At 42.0% G+C, this 23,099-nt stretch overlaps 2 protein-coding genes across 5 annotated transcripts in view; one reads left to right on the top strand and one right to left on the bottom strand.

Moving 5' to 3' along the window:
• The window catches only part of SMAD2 (SMAD family member 2), a 90,542-nt gene extending 74,679 nt beyond the window's left edge, over positions 1 to 15,863 (bottom strand). For 2 of the 4 annotated variants that reach the window (XM_024984267.2, XM_024984265.2), the window contains exon 1: positions 15,767 to 15,863. The gene's annotated coding sequence lies outside the window, so the exon portion shown is untranslated. Of the gene's footprint in view, positions 1 to 15,330; positions 15,421 to 15,711 lie in introns of those variants that run through there. The other 2 variants (XM_059880811.1, XM_024984264.2) reach the window with 2 other exon arrangements.
• On the top strand, positions 15,054 to 18,204 carry LOC101904605 (collagen alpha-1(I) chain). Its single transcript, XM_059881076.1, has 2 exons — positions 15,054 to 15,965; positions 17,336 to 18,204. The coding sequence occupies exons 1-2, from the start codon at positions 15,410 to 15,412 to the stop codon at positions 17,566 to 17,568; spliced, it is 789 nt and encodes a 262-aa protein (XP_059737059.1). The 5' UTR covers positions 15,054 to 15,409; the 3' UTR covers positions 17,569 to 18,204.
• Positions 18,205 to 23,099: the final 4,895 nt, after the last annotated feature.

Consider the following 23,099-nt stretch of genomic DNA (forward strand, 5'->3'; position numbering starts at 1 on the left):
TTGATGAAAGTGAAAGAGGAGAGTGAAAAAGTTGGCTGAAAGCTCAACATTCAGAAAATGAAGATCATGGCATCTAGTCCCATCACTTCATGGGAAATAGATGGGGAAACAGTGGAAACAGTGTCAGACTTTATTTTTTTGGGCTCCAAAATCACTGCAGATGGTGACTGCAGCCATGAGATTAAAAGACGCTTACTCCTTGGAAGGAAAGTTATGACCAACCTAGATAGGATATTCAAAAGCAGGGACACTACTTTGCCAACAAAGGTCCATCTAGTCAAGGGCTATGGTTTTTCCAGTGGTCATGTATGGGCGTGAGAGTTGGACTGTGAAGAAAGCTGAGCGCTCAAGAATTGATACTTTTGAACTGTGGTGTTGGAAACCCTTGAGAGTCCCTTGGACTGCAAGGAAATCCAACCAGCCTATTCTACCTAATCAGTCCTGGGTATTCTTTGGAAGGCCTGATGCTAAACCTGAAACTCCAGTACTTTGGCCACCTCATGCAAAGAGTTGACTCACTGGAAAAGACTCTGATGCTGGGAGGGATTGGTGGCAGGAGGAGAAGGGGACAACAGAAGATGAGATGGCTGGATGGCATCACTAACTCAATGGACGTGAATCTGAGTGAACTCCGGGAGTTGGTGATGGACAGGGAGGCCTGGCGTGCTGCAATTCATGGGGTGGCAGAGTCGGACACGACTGAGCGACTGAACTGAACACACTTATACCTTCTTAAAGATCCTTGAATATGCTGTCACCTTTTAAAAGTCAAATTGCAAAGTTTTGCTGTTCACCGTTGCAATCTATTTTGGTGTGTGATGTAGGGTAGGTATCTTCTCCCCAACAGAAATAATCAAGTACACCAGTACCATATACTGAATCACTTCCCTAGTATTTACAAATGCTACTTGTGTTTCTAGGCTTTTTTTTTCCTTTCCTTCCATTAGTCTATATCTGAAACAAATACCATCATGTCTTAACCATGAAAGCTACAGATTATGTCTTGGTATCGGACAAAATGAATTCTCTTTCACCTTTCTGCAATTTTACTTGGAATGACACTGAATTTATAAATAAATAGAGGAAAACTGGTATTTCTGATACTGTATCTTCTATTCATAAATAGAAATATATTTTCTTATAATTGAATATTATATGGGTCTTATAATTTTTTCCATTAAGATCCCACATATGCTTTTATTTTTTCCTAGGTATTTTGTAGTTTGTGTTGCCATTTTAAAGGGTGTCTTTTTTAAATTCAGATTTTGCTTGTTGCTGGCATATAGTAATACATTGGTTTTTATATACAATTGAGCCTTGAACGAGATTAGAGATGCTGACCCTCCACACATTTGAAAATTCACATGTACCTTTACAGTTAGCCCTCTATATCACAGTTCTACATTTGAAGATTCAATCATGAATGGGGTAGTACATAGTTTCTGGGGGGGGAAAAACACACACACACAGAAGTAGACAGGCACAGTTAAATTGTCAACTGTATTAACTTAAAAAAAAAATCAACTTTATTGAGGCATAGCTTACATACAATAAAATGCACAAGATGTTAAATATGTAATTCAGTGAGTCCTGATAAATACATACCTCCATATAATCACCATCCCTGTCAAGATACAGAATATTTTCACTGTCTCAGCAAGTTTCCTTGGATCCCTTCTGAGTCAATATACCCTTCATATTCCTGATTTATATCAAAGTAATTTTCACCTGTTACATAAATTCAGAAAGTTGTAAGCATGCCGCAGGTACACTTCTATTTTTTTTAACAAAGACCATTTACTCAAATTAATAAGTTTCCTTATATTCCTAATATTCCAAGAAGTTTTGTCAAGGATAAGTACTGAATTTTATCATATGCTTTCCTTCACCCATTGAGATTATCATAGAGCTTTTTCCTCTTTTGATGTGTTAATGTGATGAAGTTCATTTACAGGTTTTCTAATGTTTAATCATTTTTACGTTTTGAGACAAACCGTAATTAATCACAGTGGCTTTTTTGTTATAAGCAAATACTAACATTTTATCTAAAATTTCATTGCTGTGCTTATTATTGAGGTATAGCCTGTATGTTTCCCTTCTGATACGACATCTGTCCTGACGGCTGGTGGTACTAAAATTACAGTAGCCCAGCAAAATGATTTTTTCTCATATATTTATTCACTGCATCTCTTCTCCTATCAGGACCAGACCACATAACATTTTACATGACACTGGAATTACTGGCTCTTCGTAAGTTTTGTAGAACTTGTCCATCTGGGATTTTCACTTGGGGTTTGGATTTTTTGAAATTTTTATTTAATTTCATTTCTTTGTATTTTCTAACTATGAATTAAGATTTTAAAATTATAATCAAGTTTCATATCCTTAAGCCACTTTTGGTAGTTTATTTTGCTGCTGCTGCTGCTGCTAACTTGCTTCAGGCATGTCCGACTCTGTGCGACCCCATAGACCGCAGCCCACCAGGCTCCCCCGTCCCTGGGATTCTCCAGGCAAGAACACTGGAGTGGGCTGCCATTTCCTTCTCGGAAAAAGAAGGCACATATATATTAGAAATGAAAAAGGGATAGGACTGCAGACAAACTGAGGTTTCAGAACTGAGATACATGAACAGCTTTTGCCTTTCGATTGGAAAACAGGTTGAATGGAAATTTATTTTGCTAGAGATTTCCATTCAACCTGTTTTCCAATCGAAAGGCAAAAGCTGTTCACGCGTCTCAGTTCTGAAACCTCAGTTTGTCCGCAGTCCTACCCATTTCATTTCTAATATATTTGTGCCTCTTTTTCTCCTCTGTCAATCTTGGCTAACTTAGTCTTTCAACTTAGCACCTTAAGTTTAGTCATTTCAATTATATTTTCCCCCATTAATATCCCTCAACTTTATTTCCTTTTGCTAACACATTACATTGTATAGTTAATGCATTTATTTTTCTTTACTAAACATTCTTAATTCTTCAATAAACACTTGAAATTCTAAATTTCCCAGGTAGGCAAATGAGCTTTTGTTGTCTCCCAGTTTTGATGACTAGCATTTTCATCACCCTAAACATTTCTCATTGTTTTCCAGCATCCACTATGGATTTGGGAGCTGGCACTGTCCTCCTGCTGTTTCTGACTTAACCGTGCTAGGGTCCCAGAACATGACTCGCAGGGTGAGAATTCTTAGCCATTTGTCAACATTTGCTTTGAGGTTTGATACATAACTTTTAAAAATTCCACAGGTATCAGAAAAGAATATATTGTCTGTAACTGTTGCATGCTTGCTAACTGCACATTTCCAATCCTGTATAACCTTATTTTTTATCTATCTTTTCTTAAATCATTGTGACGTATACTAGAATCTCCTAGTACGATTATTACACATTTGTTTGTTTATCCTTGTAACTCTGCCAATGTTACCGTATAGATCGCTACAGACCGTCCCTATCACACCCACCTTGCCCTGCACCCAAATTCTTAAGTACTCTGAAGCTGCTCAGTCACGTCCGACTCTTTGTGACCCCATGGACGGTAGCCTACCAGGCTCCTCCGTCCATGGGATTTTCCAGGCAAGAATACTGGAGTGGGTTGCCATTTCCTTCTCCAGGATATCTTCCCAACCCAGGGATTGAACCTGGGTCTCCCGCATTGTAAGCAGCCGCTTTTACCGTCTAAGCCACCAGGGAAGCCATCAAATTCTAGGATGACATAATTTTAAAGTAAAGAAATGCAAAAAGTTGTGCTAGGCATAATCCCCATTCGAGCTGCTGTAACGGAATTCTGTAGACTGGGTGCCTTATTAAACAGTGGAAACCTCTATTTCTTACAATTCTGGAGGCTGGGAATTCCAAGTTCAAGTTCAAGGTGCCATCAGATTTGGTGTATGGTACGGGCTCGCTTCCTACTTCATAGACAGCTGTCTTTTTCCTGTAACCTCATACAGCAGAAGGGGGCAAGGGAATTCCCTGGGGTCTCTCTTAAAAGGGCATTAATCCCATTAAGGAGGGCTCCACTCTCATGATCTAATCACTTCCCAAAGGCCCCATCCCCAGATAACATCACACTGGGAATTAGATTTCCACTTAATGCCTAGCACAATTTTTTGCATTTCTTTACTTTAAAACTACATCATCCTAGTTTAAGAGGCATTTAATTAAACTTTTTTAAGTTTTCATTCTCCTTTAACCAGTAAGCTTAATGTGAACTTATGTACTGGTTTATGGACATACTGAAGCTAACTTTCTATCATCTTATTTTGTTTTCTAATTCCTAAGCAGTTTCTTCGATTCTTTTTCCCCTTTCCTGGCTTCTGCTTGATTGATCACTACTCATCATTTCAACCCCTTCATCCCCGCTGATTTGGAGTTACACATTCTATTCCAATTCTTTCAGGAGGCACTCCTTAAATTTTTAATGGAAAACTTTAATCAGTGGTTGTAGGTGAAGACAGCAAACAAAAACCAAAATAACACACAAATAAAGGAATTTAAAAAGAAAAGACTCTCATGAGGATAGGGTGAAGAGTAAGAAGAAAAGCAAAATTTTGTAACTGGAAAATGAATGGACGAGTAATAACTGTGAACAGATTTCAAAAATTACTACTAACTCTAAGCTACCTGTGGAGAACCATTCTATTTACACAGCAGAATTCTCAAAAGGTTAAGTTGTGGACACTACCAGGCATAGCAGGAGCTGAGGACCGTGAGGGGGAAGGAGATAAAAGAGACAGGATTGAGTGAGGATATCTGAGAAGCAATTACCACCTACTTAGATCCGCTCCCCCGCTGGGTAACTAACTGCCCCTTTCCCTCTGCAGAAGACTAAACCTTTATTCTTGGCAGAGAAGAAATCAGTCTACCTGGACTGGGGAACGGTCTGGGTCCTGTTAGAAGAGATGGAGTAAATGAACACAAGGCATGCTAAATGCAGACACTCCCCAGCCCTTTCCTTCACTGAGTTCTGGTTCCCAAAAATACTAGAAGCCAGACCTTTACCCATTTCGTCAGAACACGACTCCTCTCTGGGGTACCTAACCAACCTAGGAGGAAAAATATACAGACATTGAAATCAAGACTTTACCTACAAACAGTCCACTCAGATTATTCTTCAATGAAACTGAAAGGAGACATGCCTCACCCAAATGCATAGTTTCCAATCAGCTTTTCAGACCCCTACTTTCTTAATTAAGGATTACTTGGATTATTTGAGGAAAAATGAAGCAAAAACAGAAAAACGCAGCTTTAAGAAGTTTATATAGAGAAAGAAAACACTGTCAAAATCATCACTACACTCAGAGAAACAAGAGACTATAGCAACCCTGACCAAGAGCGCATGTTTTACAGAGGAAACAAGCTTTACAAAGGGAACCATTCAAACAGTAAAAGAAGAGCTCTTGGACTGCCCAATGTTCAAACATCAGAGATGACAATGGAAGGAGGGGGAATTATCAAAGAAATCAAGAAATATCTCCTGAACTGAAAGATGGGAGCTTCCTGATTGAAAAGGTCCATCAAGACCCCAGGCCAATGGATCAAACATGCCCACATAAAGGCTGGTGGCTGTAAAACTTCTGAATGCTGAGAACACAAACGAAGAGCCAAAAGTTCCCAGATATAAATTTTTTAAAAGGTCATATAGAAAAGAATCAGAATGGATTTGATTTTCGGAACAGTAAACTAAGTGAAGCCAACAGAGCAATGCTCTCGTAATTCTGAAACACAATTATTTTCAACCAAGAATTCTATTAGCCACCCAGGATTGAATAAGGGTATTTTCAGACATACAATATCTCCAAATATTTTCCACATACATTCTCTCTCAAGGAAAGTCCTGAAGGGAAGGATACGTTTTATAGAAAGAAGGGAGAGCAAAAGAATAAGAAATCTAGCAAAGGAGAAAGGCTAAGGAACCCCATGAGAGCGGAGGGGGATCCCAGGACAACTGCTGCATCCCAGCGTCGGCAAGCAGTGCAGAGTGGAACGGGTTCAAACAACATGCAGCAAGAATGATACCAGGCTTCTCTCCAAAGTGGACAGACATTGTAAAAGTCAATGGAAGCATGACTGCCACTGATGAGACCCACTAAATGTTGAGAATGAATGTGACAATAAATAACCACCGGGTCTCTTTTAACTAACATCCAGATTTCTGATCCTATAGATTAGAATGCAAAGGAAAAAAACCTGCCGGTTAAGAGGAACTCTCATATCATACGTTCAGACATGTTTATATACATATGGAATTTTAGACCCAGTGCCGCTCAACAAAAATAGCATGCAAACCACATATGTATTTGTAAACCTTCTATCAGCTACATTTTTTTTTTAAAGTAAAAATAGTTGAAAGTAATCATAGTTAAAAGTCATCCGCCAACAGTCGGACTCAACTGAGTGACTGAACTGAACTGAATCATTTTAATAATGCAATCAGTTCAGTCTAGTCACTCAGTCGTGTCCGACTCTTTGCGACCCCATGGACTGCAGCATGTACTAATTTATCCTACCATATCTAAAAAGGGTTTTCCCAGGTGGTTCAGTGGTAAAGAACCCGCCTGCCCATGCCGGAAACATAGAGATAAGGGTTCGATCCCTGGGTTGGGAAGATTCCTTATAGTAGGAAATGGCAACCCACTCCAATAAGCTTGCCTGGAGAATTCCATGGACAGAGGGGCCAGGCGGGCTGCAATCCACGGGATCACAAACGGTTGGACATGACTCACCATACACACAAGCATCTAAAATATTATCTCAGTGTGTAATCAGTATTAAAGATGAAAATACTTTATTTACAGTAATTTTTTTTTTTTTTTACTGAAGTATTATAAATCCAGTGTGTTTTATACATGCAGCCCATCTCAGTTTGGACTAGCAACATTTCAGGTGTTCAAGTGCCACACACAGCTCGTGGCTATCTACTGAACACAGCAGCTCTAGAAAGATACAGAACTGGATAGTAGGAGGTAAGAGATCTGAGGGAGAGTTACTTTTCATCACTTACTATTTTGTTCCTTTTGAATCTGGCATCATGTGCTCTTATTATTCAAAAAATGAATAAAATACATTTCCTAAAATATACTATAAATGTAGATATCCTCTGACCTACTTCTAGAAATCTCTTCTATGGATGTATATAATGATGCAGAAACAGTTATTTGTTGCAGCACTATTTTTAACACAAGACTGGAAATAAACGTCCATCAACAGAGGACTGATGAAATATATTATAGACACACATACAAAAAAATACTGTGCAACCAAAAGAAAGCTAAAAAGTACTTATTACATTCTGACAAGGAATAACCTACAGGATGCATTATTAAGCAAAATACAAGACCATTTTTTGTACTAAAAGGTAATGCATAGACAAAGTTGCTCATATATGCGTAACACTTTCAGAACAACACAAGAAAACCTCATAATGCTACTTGCCTTTAGAAAGGCAACTGAGTAAGGCGTAGCAAGAGACTTTTCAGTGTGTATCTTCTGAATTTCAAGTTTGAATACAATAATGTATTACCTACTTAAAAAGCCCACTATTCATAAAAACCCCCCAAAACCCAGTATTCTACATCTATAACTAGTGTCTGCTTTTTATTTACCATGCTTGGCATTCATGGGATACTTAAGCCCATCTACAAAGACTAGTGTTTTTCTAGTTTTTCCATAGAGAAGCTTGAAGCTTGTTTTTCTCAGAGTCCATAGAAGTTTCAATGTTATTGGAACAGATGTATATATATATGTGTGCATTTTAGTATACAGTTTCCAGAATTTTATCTCCTTTTCCCAAATGGCCATAGAACCCCAGCCCAAGCTACTGGATTATTTATCTAATAAATTCCCCAAGGCTTTTCCTTGACACTAACTGATTTTCTAAGCTTCTGATACCTGGAGACTTTTTTCTCCTTTGCTTCCCTCTCTAGATCAGCTATATATATATAGCTGATAAAAAAAGTTGTGCATTTTATTCAATATTTGAAGGAAAAGGAAAGGGCCTAATCTGTGTCTCTTTGTATGATTTTAAGAAATCTAGATAAAGGGAGTATACAGTCAATGATGGCAAACACTGAAGCAGTATGATAATGGATGAAGACTGCTAAACTGGGCAGTTCAGAATTCAGTGATGACTTTTTTAAGGACAGCAGGAAGGCGATATGGAAATGGCTGACAAAAAAACCACGAAATTCAAGTGTCGAACAAAGAAAGTCATTCGGTGCTGAAAGTAACCGTGGATGTCAAACATCTTCAAATTGCAAATATGAAATATCCCCCAAATATCTATATATTTATTTCAAAAGAAAATCAAGTTAGACATTTCAACATAAAATACGTGAAATGTGATGGTGCTGCCTCAAAAAGAACACCTAAGTTCCTGCTGAAATAATAAAAAATCACTATGAGATTTTTGGCAATCCACATTCAAACATGTATCACACAGGATAGGGAAAAAAGCAAGATGTATTAATGACCTGGATTTTTACAACTGTTTTAGTCAAAGAAACCAGGACAATAGAAAGCATTAATGAACACACACACACATAAACGCCAGTTTAAAAAACCATTTCTCAATTCTCACTGTAACTGTCTTATTCCCAAAGTTGTACACTAGTAAGGAAAGGCACTGCCAACTGGAAACCCAAGTTGGCCCCATGGAAAGCCTTTTAAAAGGTAATGTGCCTTTTAAATAAAAGCAAAGAGAAACATCCATGTGTTCAGTTTTACGGAGTGTTAAAACGTAATGTCAGAGCTTGAATTTAACCCTAAAAAGCAGGTCACTAGTTGAGAGAAAATCCACATTAACGGAGGACTGCTGAGCAGAGTCTATCTGTTCCTCAGTTCAGCTACTTTCCTTTCACTTTTAATGAGTTGTGTGGAATCCATAGGCCTATATTCAGCTTATAAACATAAAATTACATACTCGTTTATCATCCCCAGATTGTAAAAAAGGATGCAATTATTGAGACTACACAAGCCCAGACTCAAATCAGCATAAATATTCAGTACTCCAACTTCTCTTCAAATTCCCAGAGTCTGTATTGACCTTCTGCTGAAGCAACAACTTACGCCCACATCAACAGGGTGCAAGTCCTCAGAGTGTAAAAGTCCAACTAAAACAAAAACTAGAGGATGCCCAACAGAACTTTCTTTAAAATTAACTAAAATTAAATTCAATATTCATTTCCTGTTACAGTAGCCATACTTCAAGTGCTAAATAGTCACATGTAGCTGCCGTCTATGGGGTCGCACAGAGTGGGACACGACTGAAGAGACTTAGCAGCAGCAGCAGCTGGTGTATACTATGTTGAATGGTGTGGGTCTACACCAAAGATCCTTCTCTACAATCTATTATTCCTCTAGAGCTTCAAAGCCTGCCTGGGGGTAAAAGAATGACAGGGAAACTGCACAGGCAGGACTTCAGTAACTGCCACTTGGCTCACATTCTGAGATTCTGCATAATGTTGCTGTTGCTGGCAGGAGCCTTCCTTCTGGTTGCTGCTGAGTGTACATAGGTCCATGTGAGGTTTAAAAAGTGGTTTAGAGCAAAAATGACCAAGGCACAACCCTCAGGCCAAAGCAGGACCCTCCTGATACTTAAAACATTACACAAAAAGTTTAACTGGCCAGCTTACCTGAACTACAGCCTAACCACCTGTCTATAAAGTAAAACATGGTCTAAACAAGGAAGATTTGCATTCATTGCCATAGATAGAGCAACTCTAGTCAACAAAAAAGTTTCCATAGTTCATTCAAATCAAGGGAGAAAGCCCATGTGCTCAGCTTCCACTGTACCATTTATCAGGAGTTTATTCTGTGAACTTTGAACACCAGATTCACCACCCCACATTTTGTAATGAAGGGTGTGATTAAAACGGAGCACTTCTTTTAATATTTACAAATCCGTAACCATTATCTCTTTATAGAATTTTTGGAAAAAGCTGAAGTAACATATGCAAATGTACTTTATCTTAAACAGGCAAACTACAAGATCACAGATTTACTACACTACGTCCTCACATGGAGTTTCTGAATTCAAAGACTCAAGGTAATAAATTTGATGAACTTGCAGTGGCTCCTCGCAGTTATTCTTCCTTACTAGCTGAATACTTTAAACCTGAAGCTAGGCCTACCCCCTCCAAGAGAAGAGAGGTGGTGGGAAAGGGCACTACAGACTGTTTAAGGAAATGCAGGTTTTCAGATGCAAACTGGACATGGGTACTGAACAGATCAAAACTAAAGTCTGCACTCACATTCCATTGTTCCAAAGTGATCCCAAGATTTTGAAAAATTACAGAACTATCTGGAAGAGTTAGTGACAATTTCATAGTAAAATTTTAATGAGAATGAATCACTTTAGGATTTGTTTTCTTAAAAGCACAAACCTAAAGACAGATCTAAATGACCAGGTATCTGTTCTCTATCAGTGTGGCTCACTTATTATCCAAAAGAAACCCGTACACTCTAGAATGTATGGCAAGTGTGTTAGTGACAATCACCTTAACTACCTTAATATTTCTGGCTAACTAGCCAAACCAGAGGCAGGGTCCAAACCCATCTGACTTGGCAAAATTACATTCTTTCTACATGAAACTACTGAAATTGAAACTCAGAGCTATCCTTGAGATGCGTACCTATAATCAGTATTGAAGTATGTCCTAATTGAACAGATCACAATTATACCAATCTGGAGAAATGATCAAAATTAAATCAGAGATAAGCAATAAGCCTCAAACTGCATTTTTAAACAAAAAGGGCTGGATTACTTTTGTACCACTAGTTTTTTTTAAAGTCCCCTTTTTTTTTCCCAAATAGCTAAGGCTATAATTACAAGGTCACCAATTAATATTAATATTTGATGGAGTAGATGGTTTAGAAAGTACAACCTGGAGATAGGAAAGAGGAAGATCCAAAAAAGTTATCAAGGCTAATATTGAACAGAAGTCACTTATAAGAGGCATGAAATCCTCAATAGACAGACCAGCCAACTGTCCACACTGGTTCTAGAAATCACTAGCATACTTACTTTATCTTAAAACCCAAGTGAACAATTGTACATGACATCCCTGCAGATTGACAAACAGAATGACTTCCTCTGAAGAACAGGTATGGGTGCTATACCATTCACATCACCTTTCTTTACTACTGGCCTAGCAGGAAAGATTTTTCAGTCTGGAATCAAGGCCCCCAGAAAGGCAAAACTAAAGAAAAGCAGCTTGGTCACGGTAGGTACTGTGGATCTTTCATGAAATAAATCATTAGAATCACGTTCTACTCCTTTAAGAACATGTGTTAATCATCCTGAATGACGATCTAAAGTATATTATGTCGATTACCACGCTCTTTAAATAGATTTTCCCAAATATGATTTAAGCTAATTGATGAACATTCATTACTATGCTTTCAGGTCTGGTCCTGCACTGAATGGTTCCAGACATGCTAGTTAGGCTCTGAGTATTTGTTTCTGTGTCTTGCAGATTATCTCCATTATCCTCACCAAGCTGCTATCTGTTTTATCTTACAATGGACAGTAGGCTAACAGTTCCCCATCCTCCTAGTCCACTCCCCATTAGCCTGGCCTCAACCTCCCACATTACCCACAATCTATTTGTCTCTAATCTTCTGTGGGTTAGAAGTAAGATAACTTTGCTTGTTAGAAACATACGAAATAAATGCCAACGGGATCTAATTAAGGGCAGCGATAACGCTCCCGTGACTAGGGCTATAAGCTATGGACTCGGGGCAATCTGGCTACCCTTGGCCTTTCTGCTTAGTGTGTTTCTCATATGTATGTTATCATAGGTCAAGGAGAAGAGGGTAGGAGAGTTGTCTGAATTAGAAAGAAAACAAGTGAAAACTACAACCAGAAGAGAACAAAAGAGATACCTGAGAAGACCCTTATGTCTTCTCAGCCACTGTTTTAGATACCTTCATACCCTCATCACAATCATTTACTCTTTCTAATAACCTTAAGAAGTAGGTGCTATCAGCTCCATTTTCAGTCAGAAAACCAAATCCCAGGAGTTAAAAGTAATTTGTCCAAAAAACTGAGAAACTGACTGTAAGCCTTGGTCTCTCTGACTCCAACACCCAGGGCCTTTCCACTACACAAGATTACAGCCCAATCCTTAGTCTTGGTTGGGTAACTGTTCTTATACTTTATTTCTGGTTCTTTCATTGGAACCTGACCAGTTCAGGTTTGCTTTCTTTCCCTAACCATTTTCTATCAAGTGAAGCAAAAGTCGCTCAGTTGTGTCCGACTCTTTGCAACCCCACATGGAATTCTCCAGGTCAGAACGCTGGAGTGGGAAGCCTTTCCTTCTCCAGGAGATGTTCCCGACCCAGGAATCAAACCAAGGTCTCCAGCATCGTAGGCGGATTCTTTACCAACTGTGCTATCAGAGAAGATATAAATGGCAGTGGAAAATCAAACCAAGGCCAAATGAGGCTAGCTCTTCAAGTGTTCACCTGCTCAGCAACAAATACTCATGTCTGAAAGACTGGTCATACCTTCAATTTGTAGAGACTGTGCAAAACTGGTGACAAGTTCCCTCTTTCCAAAAAAAATACATGAGCTGTTCCCAGAGACGATGAGAGTGAACATGTGACCCCTTCCCCAGTGCTGTGCTCTATGCTCAAAAGAAAGCGGTGCAAGCATACTTCAGGAAGTGGCTCAGTCCTGTATTACAATCTCCCTTAATTTGTATCAATACATGAACATGATTTTCTAAACACTGGAGAACAGGGCAAGGAGACATGAAGACTTCCCACTTTTCGAATTCCATTAAGAAACAGGGTATACTTGTTCCCTGTTACTTTATTGCCTAGTTCAAGGCTTGACACACAGCAACACATCATTTTACTGTTTAATAAATGAGTAAATGTTATCTGTTCAATAAATACAAGTTACGTGTTAAATAAATGCATATCCTTCCTGGACTGGTTTTGAAATCTTTTTGTTTCACATTTTCTGACATACCTTTGTGATACTTACTGGAAAACATCTTAGTGGAAAACATCTACAGATAAAAACGGCTCCTCTACTCCCATCAAAAGACATGCCCCTCTCCAGCCTCTAAAAATGACTCTTGTCCCAAGAATATGAATAAGGCTCCATCTGCCAGACTGCACTAAATACAGATTTTATATGCATTACAGAAACACCTGTATAAAAAAGCTGCTACAAGAAAGGAGGCCTCAGAAGTCCTAAAGTACAAAACCAAACAAGAATAAGGAGTGCTTTTGGACTTTTTATAAAAGCCAAAGTTGAAAATATCTGCAAAATAACTATTCAATAGATCTTTGATCAGCAGGTTATGCAGCTGAACTATTCTGTCACTCAGATTTTCCCTCAGCGTGAAGTAACAAGATGTCAGCAACACGTTTGAGGTATTTACAGTATGAAAATGAAAAGGAGACCTTTTGCCATCTTGAAGTAGAAACAACCTTTGTTCTTACTAAAGAGAATTTCTGCTGAAATATACAAAACTATCCCCAAATTCCTACATAAGAGTTAAAGCACATACCAAGCCTGACAAGCCACAAACAACAGGAAATTACTCTGCACAGTTTCTTGCAAACTATTATTTCATGAACCTTACAGATGTGTGTGTAGAGGTTCGACCATTTATGACTTTAAAAAGCCAAACTTTGCTGAACATTTACAATGTGAAATCACTTTAGAAGGTATAGCTACAAAGTATAAAAACCAAGTTCTAACAGCAATTTCATACTAAAAAAAACCCAGAATGGATGTTTCCAAACACCTTACATTAATTAAAATAGACCAATGAACTACTTCAAACTCAACTTTAACATTAAGGGTTTAAGTGGGCACTCATCTTAGAAATGCCAATAGATTTGAACTATTCTTATTTACTACAACAACTAATTTTACAGCAGGAAAAAAACTTAAGAAACTTTAAAAATAAAATCAGTGTTGGTCTCTGACTTTGATATAAATGTTTGCTAAATGAACTTCTGGTGGAGAAAATTCTATCAATATCCTGTATGGTATTTTTTTTAAGGCAAATGAAAAAAACATTTTCAAACTATGACACATTTATGAAGACCATTTTACATTATTTCTTTCATCTCTGTGAATATTTGCTTCATTTACTTGTTCACAACTTACCAAATTTAACTATTTACCTTACACATTCCCTAACCCTAACTTTTTTAAGGGATCAAAACTAAAACAACTTATTATCAAAATAATAGAAAGTGTATTATCTATTAGTCTCAAGGAAAGCATCCTTAACAATCAGTGGTGAAGGTTCAATTCATATGAAATCAAAAGAAAAGATGGAATCTTTGAAAAGATGCAATTACTCCAAGCAAGTTCGCGAGATCACTTATTTATTCACAACAAATTCAGCTGTGTCGTGTTAAAAGTTTAAAACACCACAATTTAGGATACCCCAAACTGTAACAAACATGACAAGACTGATGGAAAAATGCTACCTCATTTTCGTTTTACCTGGAAATGTTTCTTTTTAAATAAAGGGTTAGTTGACAACAAACCGGCAGTATTTAGCTTTTTCAAGGGTCAAGAGGAAGGAATAACAAAACCAACCTAACTACTGTTTTTTCTTTTGTTCAGGATCAAAAGGAAACCATTAACTACGAAAGGATTAAGTAAGTAGAAGACAAAAGTACTCAATCCAAGGGCAGTATTCCCCAGGAGAGAAGAAAACAATTAAAGAGGCAGGATTTGAAAACCAAGTTTGAAATACGTGAAATCAATTAGCGTGCTCTCTAAAGGCGTGTGATTAAAAAAAAAAAAAACTAATAGGCTCCACTCACAAGAGCAACTTTCACAAGCTAGTAGACAAGTTATGTGGACGGAGTACCAGCCGTGTGCGTGTTTGTGTGAGAGCACACGCTCGCGATTCTGAACCCCGAGACCAGAATGGTTAACAAAGGTTACAGCACCAGAGGAGGGGGGGAAAAAAGTGGAAGCAAAGTCTCGCATGCTCCTAACTCGGGCTTCCCAACAAGTCCCCGAAACCAGAGCTCCGTCCCTGCGGGATTTGAAAATCACCACCACAAACTACCGAGGGTGACCGCCACGGAGGAGGAGGGGACGGGCCGGGCCACACAGCCGGCCCCCGCCCCGGGCCGCGCGCGCGGGCGGGCGGGCGAGTGGCTCCAGCGCCGACCCCGTCCCCCCGGCCGCCCCGCCCGCGCTCCCGCAACCCGCGAGCGGCCCGGCGCCTCGCCACACCCCGGCCCCCCGGCCCCCCCGGCCGGGCCAGGTGACGCGGCCGGTCCGCCTCACCGACCCCGAGCCCCACAGAGACACACCCCGGCCCCGAGGCCCCGCCGGGCGCCGCGGCGTTACCTGGACCGAGGCTCCGGGTCCCGCCCCGTCAAGAGCCCGGGGGGGTCCGGGACCTTTGTTCCTTCCTCTTCCGAAGGGGATGGAGGGGCCGGGAGGGGAGAGGGGAATGGGCCGACTGGAGGCGGAACTGAAAACACTCTGGCGGCCGCCCCGCCCCCCCAGCCGGAGCCCGGCCGGCGGCCCGGCGCGCGGGGAGGGGACGGGAGAGGGGGGCGGCGCGGGCCCGGCCGCCGCCCGCGGGGAGGACGGGGTGGGGACGCGCGTCCCGCCGCCGCCCCCGCCGCCCCTCCTCCCCTCGGGCGCGCGCCCGCCCGCCTCGCCCCCACCCGGGCGGCCCCCGACGGCCGAGCCGTCCTCCCCCGCCGCGCCCGCCGGCCCCACCTCCGCTTCCGCCCTGCGCCCTCCGCCGCCGGCCACAGCGGCGCGGCGCACCCACCTCCGGGCGGCTCGCTCGGCGCTCGCTGGCTGGTGGCTGGGAGCTGCTCCTCCGCCGCCGCCGCCGCCGCCGCGGCCGCGCGGTAGCCCCGCCTCCCACCCCGGGCCGCGAGCCCCGCCGATTCGCCGGCGCAGCCCCGGGGGGCTGGCACCCTGCCGCCCTCTGATTGGTGTCCCCGGACGCCCGTTAGGGGCGCGAGGTACGCTGGCCGAGCGCGCGGCCTTGGGGGCGCGCGCGGGAGACCCTGGGAGCGAAGAAAGGGAAGGGGTTAGGCCTGAGCGCCCGTGTTAGGGCCAGGGCGCGAGCTGTGGGCTCTGAGAGGCGCGGGCCGCTACCTCTCCCCACCTCCTTTCCCTCCGGCCTCCCCGCCCTCCCGGCCGGACCGGCGGCGCACGCAGCCAATCAGCGCTCTGGGTGCTCGGGGTGTGAGCCGCGCGTCGGGGGCCTCGAATCGGAAGGGAGACGTCGCTCGCTGATTGGTCCCGCCTCCCCCGTAGAGCGTGAGGCAAGGCGCGGCCGGGCGGGCGGCGGAGGACTTAGGCGGGGTGGGATGCCCGCGGTTTCGGTTGGCTTCGTCTCTCGCGCGCTCGCACGGGAAACTCTGGGAAAGGGAGTCGGGGGCGGGGAGGGGAGGCGCGTAACCTGCCGTGAGGGCGACCACCCTTCCGTCCTGATCTTGGCCCTGGTCCTCCGTCCCCGTCTTTGGCCGGCACCACTGGGTGGGGCCTGTCGGAGGCCGCCGCCCGGCCCACCTACTCTGTAGTCAAGCCGGGAGTGGAGGCGTACTTATCCTCGGGGTGGGAGGCCCCGACGGTGGGCGAGCTAAGGGGCCGCAGAGGGGTGTGCCGAAGCCTGCGTCCCGGACCCACGCGCGGGGCGCCTTGTGCGAATGAGTGGGCGCGGCCCTCGTGGTGGTAAACGGGGGCGGGGTCCGAGATGTAAATAAGCCCGGGGCCGAGCTCTTTGCTTGGGCTGTAGGGTCTGGTGGCGGGGCGGGGGGTCACAGGTATTTTTCTTGAACGGGAACTTGGTCCTATCTTCGTGAAAAAATGGTGCTCATCATGCGTGCTCTGAATGCTGCTTGTGAAGTCTAGAACACAAGTGCCTGGCAAGATATCCCTCAACTGCTGAGTTATCTGTTCGGTTCTTCATGTCTGCACTTCTCAGGCACTGTTCTTAGACCCCATCCTCGCACGTCTGCACTACAAAGCCTCTAAGCTGCTAGAAACTTTGGTCGCCTTTTCCTTGCAGACCCAGGGCCTCTGCCTGAAATCTTGAACCCAGCCAATCACATCAAGCGATTATCAAGCATGCACGATGTTAGGCAGAGAACACCATAGAACTTCAAGTTGAGAAGAAATTCGGGTCTCACATAGGTCGTTGGTGGCTTAGACTAGACTTGTAACACGGTTTTGTTGGTTCTTGTCTGGCACTCACATGTACACTGCTTCGTGAATTTAACAGAGGACTCGAGGCAGAGCAGCACTGGCAATACAAATCAGCAAGCAGGAAGTACCAAATGACCGTTACAAATAGAAAGGCTTTCTGAAATGCATTCTTTATTTTCAGAAATGAAGGCTTCTCTTAGGAGGATACCTACTGTTGAACCTAGAGAGATTCAACTCAGATCCTCTGAGTGTTACAGATTTTCCAAATATCCTTTTAAAAAAAAATCTCCATATCTACTATCTCTCTCCTCGAACATGGAAGTACTTTTCTCATCAAAAGTTTGTGATGAAGAGCATGAACCCTGGAGTTGGGCAAATTGTAGTTTTGAATGCAGCTGTGCTTCAAATCAGTGACCTTTTTGGCAAGTAAAATTCTCCTGCAATGATAGCTGCTTAACTATAGTTGTGTGAGGGAGGTGGGAGGAGGGTTCAGGATGGGGAACACATGTACACCCATGGCTGATTCATGTCAATGTATGGCACAAACCACTACAATATTGTAATTAGCCTTCAATTAAATAAATAAATATAGTTGTGTGATGATTAAAGAAAGTAGTAAATATGAAAGTGAATAGCACATGGTTTTGAAGTTCGAAGAAAACCAATAATCGTTATCATTTCTTCTCTTCTGTTGCCTGCAGGCACATAGGTCACGATGAACCCACTCAACAGAAATCTTACCTTCAAAAGTTTACCTCCAGGGTGGCCTCTCCTCTTGTAAATTTAGAGGCAGTTCTACTCACCTCTTTCTAAAAACAGCTTGTGAAGGAGAGCTAGGAAGCCAATTGGTGGAGCTGTTCCACCTCTTAAGACTTCCCTTTCCATTTCCCAGAACCACCAAGGAGGATGTTCTAGGGCAAAGGCTATTTGATGTAGAAGTAGGAAGGCTGTTTATGGTTTGTGGTCCTTCTTCCTACTAACAGACCACCAGTTTTTAAATGAAATAGCCCATAAAAAGCTACCTGGGTCACACAAGTGTTTTCTCCTATGTGACCAGGGTGTGCACTTGGATGTCCCTGTGAGTGAGGACAAACAGAAGCAGATCTGACTGGAATTCCAGAAGAATCTGCTCCCAGTGTGAGAGGTAGGTACTTTGAGTGGCACATTAATTCAATGGATAATATACTTGAGGTCTAAGACCATCTCTCCAAAGTGTCAGACTTTGAATCCCTAACTCTTCCATTTAGGAAGCCTTCCAGGATTTGTATGATCAAGTAAAGGGGAGGAGGGGCAATCTGGCTACCAATGCAGTCCCCAAAAGGCTTAGGAAAGGAGCATGCCTTCTGCCACTCAGCTAGAAATGCATCTGAGCCGAAGTGGATCAAGATAGAAACTGAAGGCAGATGGAGCAGGGATCGCCGTGGCAGCAATCAACTTAGAAATTCATTAGGGCACCTCAAGATCTATCAGTAGGCCCCAATTATATGTTATATTTTAAATCTTATGTTTATATGAATAGACACCTTGTTTAACACTTTATTTTGCATGATACTGAAAAATCAAATCTATTTAAAAGTAGTAAAATGTTCCAGAAAGACACATAAGGAAAATGGTAACAGTGTTTGCTTCTAGAAGGAGAGCCTTGAAGTCATGAGTGGAAAACTTTTATCATTAATTCTTTTGTAGTTTGAGTTTTAAAGAATATGTGTGTGTGTGTGTGTGTGTGTGTGTGTAATCTCCATGTATTGATTTTTCATAAACTAGAACTCACATTCCTCCTCCTTTCTGCTAAATCTGTTAAGTTCTTCCTTGTTACTCCAGCCCAAAAGATATCACTCACCTATGAATTTTCTCTCATGGTCAGAAAGATTTACATACCATGACTTTGTTTTGATTAATGTCTTGATCTATTAGTTTAGTCTTGAGTAGTTTTTTAACTTCTCATGTGTGTGTTTTGTCTTGCCATTTAGATTGTAAATTCCTGAAGGACAAGGACAGTAAGCATCTTGTTCTCAGTTGTTTCCCCACAATCTGAGATAAAATACCACATAATTGGAGAAATATGAAATACAGCATTTGTATAGCAGAAAAAGGCCGTATGTGTGTCAGAGGTCTGCAAGCATTCTACACAGCTTTGCCCCTTCCAGTTTGTATTTGCCCTCAATAAAACGTTTGAGTATCTTGTGAACATCCAATCTCTATATTTGTTCATCCTCGTGGAACGAAGTTGCGGTATTACATCTCAAAGATTCAGTTATTTGTGACTGAAAGGATACTGATTAATGAGATGACCTGAGTAAAAGTTGTAAAGAACAAAAGTGTGGGGTTATTTTTGTTGTAAATGAAGAAACCCGATACCAACTGCATTTTTCTCTCAGTATGATGAAATTTCATGTTTTAAATGAAGTTATGTTGAAGATGTGTACACCTGCCTCTACAAACACACATTCACATGCTAATTTTTACTAAAAATAAAAAATATGTAATATCTGATAGGAAATGCTGGAGAATAAAGCATAAACAAGAAAAAAGAATTTCAGCAAGTATTTATCAGATATCTCTTATATGCCTATCATAAAAGCATCGGTTCTTCATGGTAGAGAATTCTCATTCCATGGCAAAAATCACTCAAGAAAATAAAACATGCAAGTGGTTTTTTGATTTAGAAAAGAAGAGATTGGAAGAGAAATGACTGTGGTTGAAAAATACATTTGGAGAAAACAAGTTATATTTATCATCATTATCCAGGCATCTGATAATATTTCTATCTGTACATTTGAAAGCATAAAGAATCACTGGATAATTTATGGTGAGATAGCTAATCCAATGATTGTTCAAACATTACTTGGAAAATTATAATTCCAGTGAAATGAGCATTCCCATAAAGGCATTTAAATGTTATCTGAGATCTCTGTATTTGAAATAAACTAAACAGGGGCCACTGTCTAAATCCTAGAAGGACAATGGACAAATTATTTAAAGTTCTATTGTGAGAGGGATAATTTGGTAGTCAGTTATCAACAATAGGGCCTTATGCCTTGATTATAATTGTCTGTGTGTGACAATATTGAGTGAGCCAGGCTGCTGCTAGGCAGGATAAATGTATGAAGGTATAATACACTTAGAAAATTTCAAGCTTATTAGCATAATTGTTCTGATGAAGACTGAAGAGCTTACTTAACTGACTGGAGTAGACAATAGATGCATAATCAGTGTCCTAATGATTGAATTAATGAGCCCCCATTGTTTGTCCTTACTGTAAGCAGTCCTCGGCTATGAAAAAGACATTTTGCTAAAAGAGTCTGACAATTGTGTTAGCTGATGAGTGGCCAGAATGTAATTAATGATGGAAGAGAGCTGATTACTATTGGGTCCTAAAGACTTCAACGGTGGATTTCAAGGGGCGAATTACATAGCTACGGAGAAGTTTCCTATCAGCTCCCCCTTGCCTTCATACAATAATGGAACCTGATCAAAGCTCTTATTTGCAGCTAAGGAAACTGAAGCCCGGGCTTTTCCAAAGTCCTGTGACCACTTTAGGGGCTATACATACATTGCCTCTGCTGCTCTGGCACTGCCTGCCGACTTTGACCTGCCCCTGGTCTACGCCCTCCCCTATGCCTTTGCTACCCTCTTCAGTCTCCCTTTTACCTTCTGAGCACGTGTCCTAACCAAACTTCACAATGAATATGGGACAGGTTTCTCCTCCACACCTGAACCTCAACACTAGACAAATATGTCTGTCTCCAGATCTATTCTCCAGACATTTCCTATGGAAAACCCGCTCCTCTGCCCGTGGAAAAAGCTTCTAGCTATTCTCTGTTCTAGATTAGAATCAACCCTTCTACACACACACACCTATGACACTCTCATATCACCTTTAAACTTTTTTCTTCAGAACTCTTATCATTATCTGGAATTATATCTATTTATTTCTTTACTGATTTATCATTTGTCACTTCTCCCTGCTGAATGTAAGCTCTGTAAGAGCAGAAAACTTGTCTGCTTTATTCACCACAGTATCCCCTACTCAAGCATGCCTATTTCATTCTCCATATTGTCCCTAATTCAAGCATACCTGGAGGTACTCAATACATATTTTTGAATGGATGGATAATTTCCCCTCACACTCAAAGCATGTGAACAGTGAACTCATTATCTTTTGTTTTACTCTCTGGTTGTGTTCTATCCCAGTTCCCTAGAAAACAGAGCCTGAATCAAGAAGGCTGACGCTTTCTTTAGGAGATATTATTCCAGGTCAGGGACAGGGAAAAGGCAAGAAAGAATGGAGAGCAGCGTATAGCGATGCATGACTGTGCTGAACACCGCTTCACAGCAAGCCTTGACAAGCGCAACCACTTGGCCAGACAGACAACATGGAGCACTCATGCCTTGGAACATCTGAGGAAGGAAGGAATTTTATCTTATGTCTCTAGTTGCCCACTGGTCACAGCTTGCCCCACAGGGGGCTAACTTTCCCATACTTCCCAGGTGTGTGATCTGTATCCTTTGGCAGCCACTCAGAAAGCAGGTCCCTGCCCTGGAGGCCAGAAGGGGTAGGAAAAAAACTTGGTATGTGGCTGGTCGGCCTTAGGCTGTCAAATCACGAGGGACTTCACTGTCACTCATGGTAGCAGCTAAGACAGAGCAAGAGGCCCAGAAAATCTGAGAAGACACATGAATGGGGCCTGCTGGAGAGCAGTTGTTACCACAAGCATAAGAGCACGTCAGCTTCCTTCACTGCATTATAGCACCCACAATAAGTGATAAACATTTGTTGAAGGAATGTGTGTAAATAGCATCACCATCTCTGACTAATGTAAGCCAGAACCTTGGAATCGTCTGTGATCTTTCTTCTTCTTGCCTATATATCTAATTGACACAAATTCCTCCATCTCCTTAATACATCTCCGATCCAATACCTCTTGTCCAAGGTCACTGCCTTGATTCAGACCTTCAGCATCTTTCATTGGAATTCTTGCTATAGCTCCTTAACCGGTCTTCACATCTTTAGTCTTCCTCTCCAATTCAGTCTCCTTCCTGCTGCCAGGAATTTTTTTTATAGTGTATTTTCTGAATGCAAATCTGATAATGTTACTATCCTGATTAAATTGATAGTTGTTTTTTTTTTTAAGATAGAATCAAGCCTCTTTAGCATAACCCAAAAGATCCTTCATGATCCGTCCTAGGCTACTCTCTTTAGCTTTACACCTCCTCCCACCCTGCCCTTGTACCCCAGCCAAGCGGAATTCCTGGTGTGTTTCCCCACACACCATACTCTTCCATGCCTCAGTGCCTACGTTGTGCTCTTTGTTCTGTCTGCAACGCATTTGTGCTTGATGAACCTCTTGTTGTTCTTATTTAGTCGCTAGTCACTAAGTTGTGTCTGACTCTTTGCAACCCCATGGACTGTAGCCCGCCAGGCTCCTTTCTCCATGGGATTTTCCAGGCAAGAGTACTGGAGTGGGTTATTTCCTTCTACAGGGTGTCCACCCGACCCAGGGATTGAACCCACATCTCCTGCACTGGCAGGTGGATTCTTGACCACTGAGTCACCTGGGAGCCCTGATGAACCTCTACTCGTACTTCAAAACACTGTTTCCATGTAACCCCAGTTCATCCATTGAGGATCCATCCACCCACCCACTCATCCATCCAGGGTTCACTGTAAACAGGTTTCTTAGTTGCAAGCAGCAGCAGAAGCTGATATTTGCTGAATTAAGAGAAAGGCAGTTCATGAAAGGATACTGGGTGACTGACAATTGCTGGGAAGTCTGCAGAAACAGTCTCAGACAGTAAGCAAGAATAAGGAAGTCTGGGCAGCAGCCAGGATCACAACCAGTATAGTGGTACAGTGCTTCGAAGGAGGTGACCACCACCATTCAGAACAGGATACCGCAGCTTACACTTGCAGTCCAGCAGCACTGGACACGGTACCATCCATT

This window comes from Bos taurus, chromosome 24, assembly GCF_002263795.3.
Source record: "Bos taurus isolate L1 Dominette 01449 registration number 42190680 breed Hereford chromosome 24, ARS-UCD2.0, whole genome shotgun sequence".
Lineage (NCBI taxonomy): Eukaryota > Metazoa > Chordata > Mammalia > Artiodactyla > Bovidae > Bos > Bos taurus.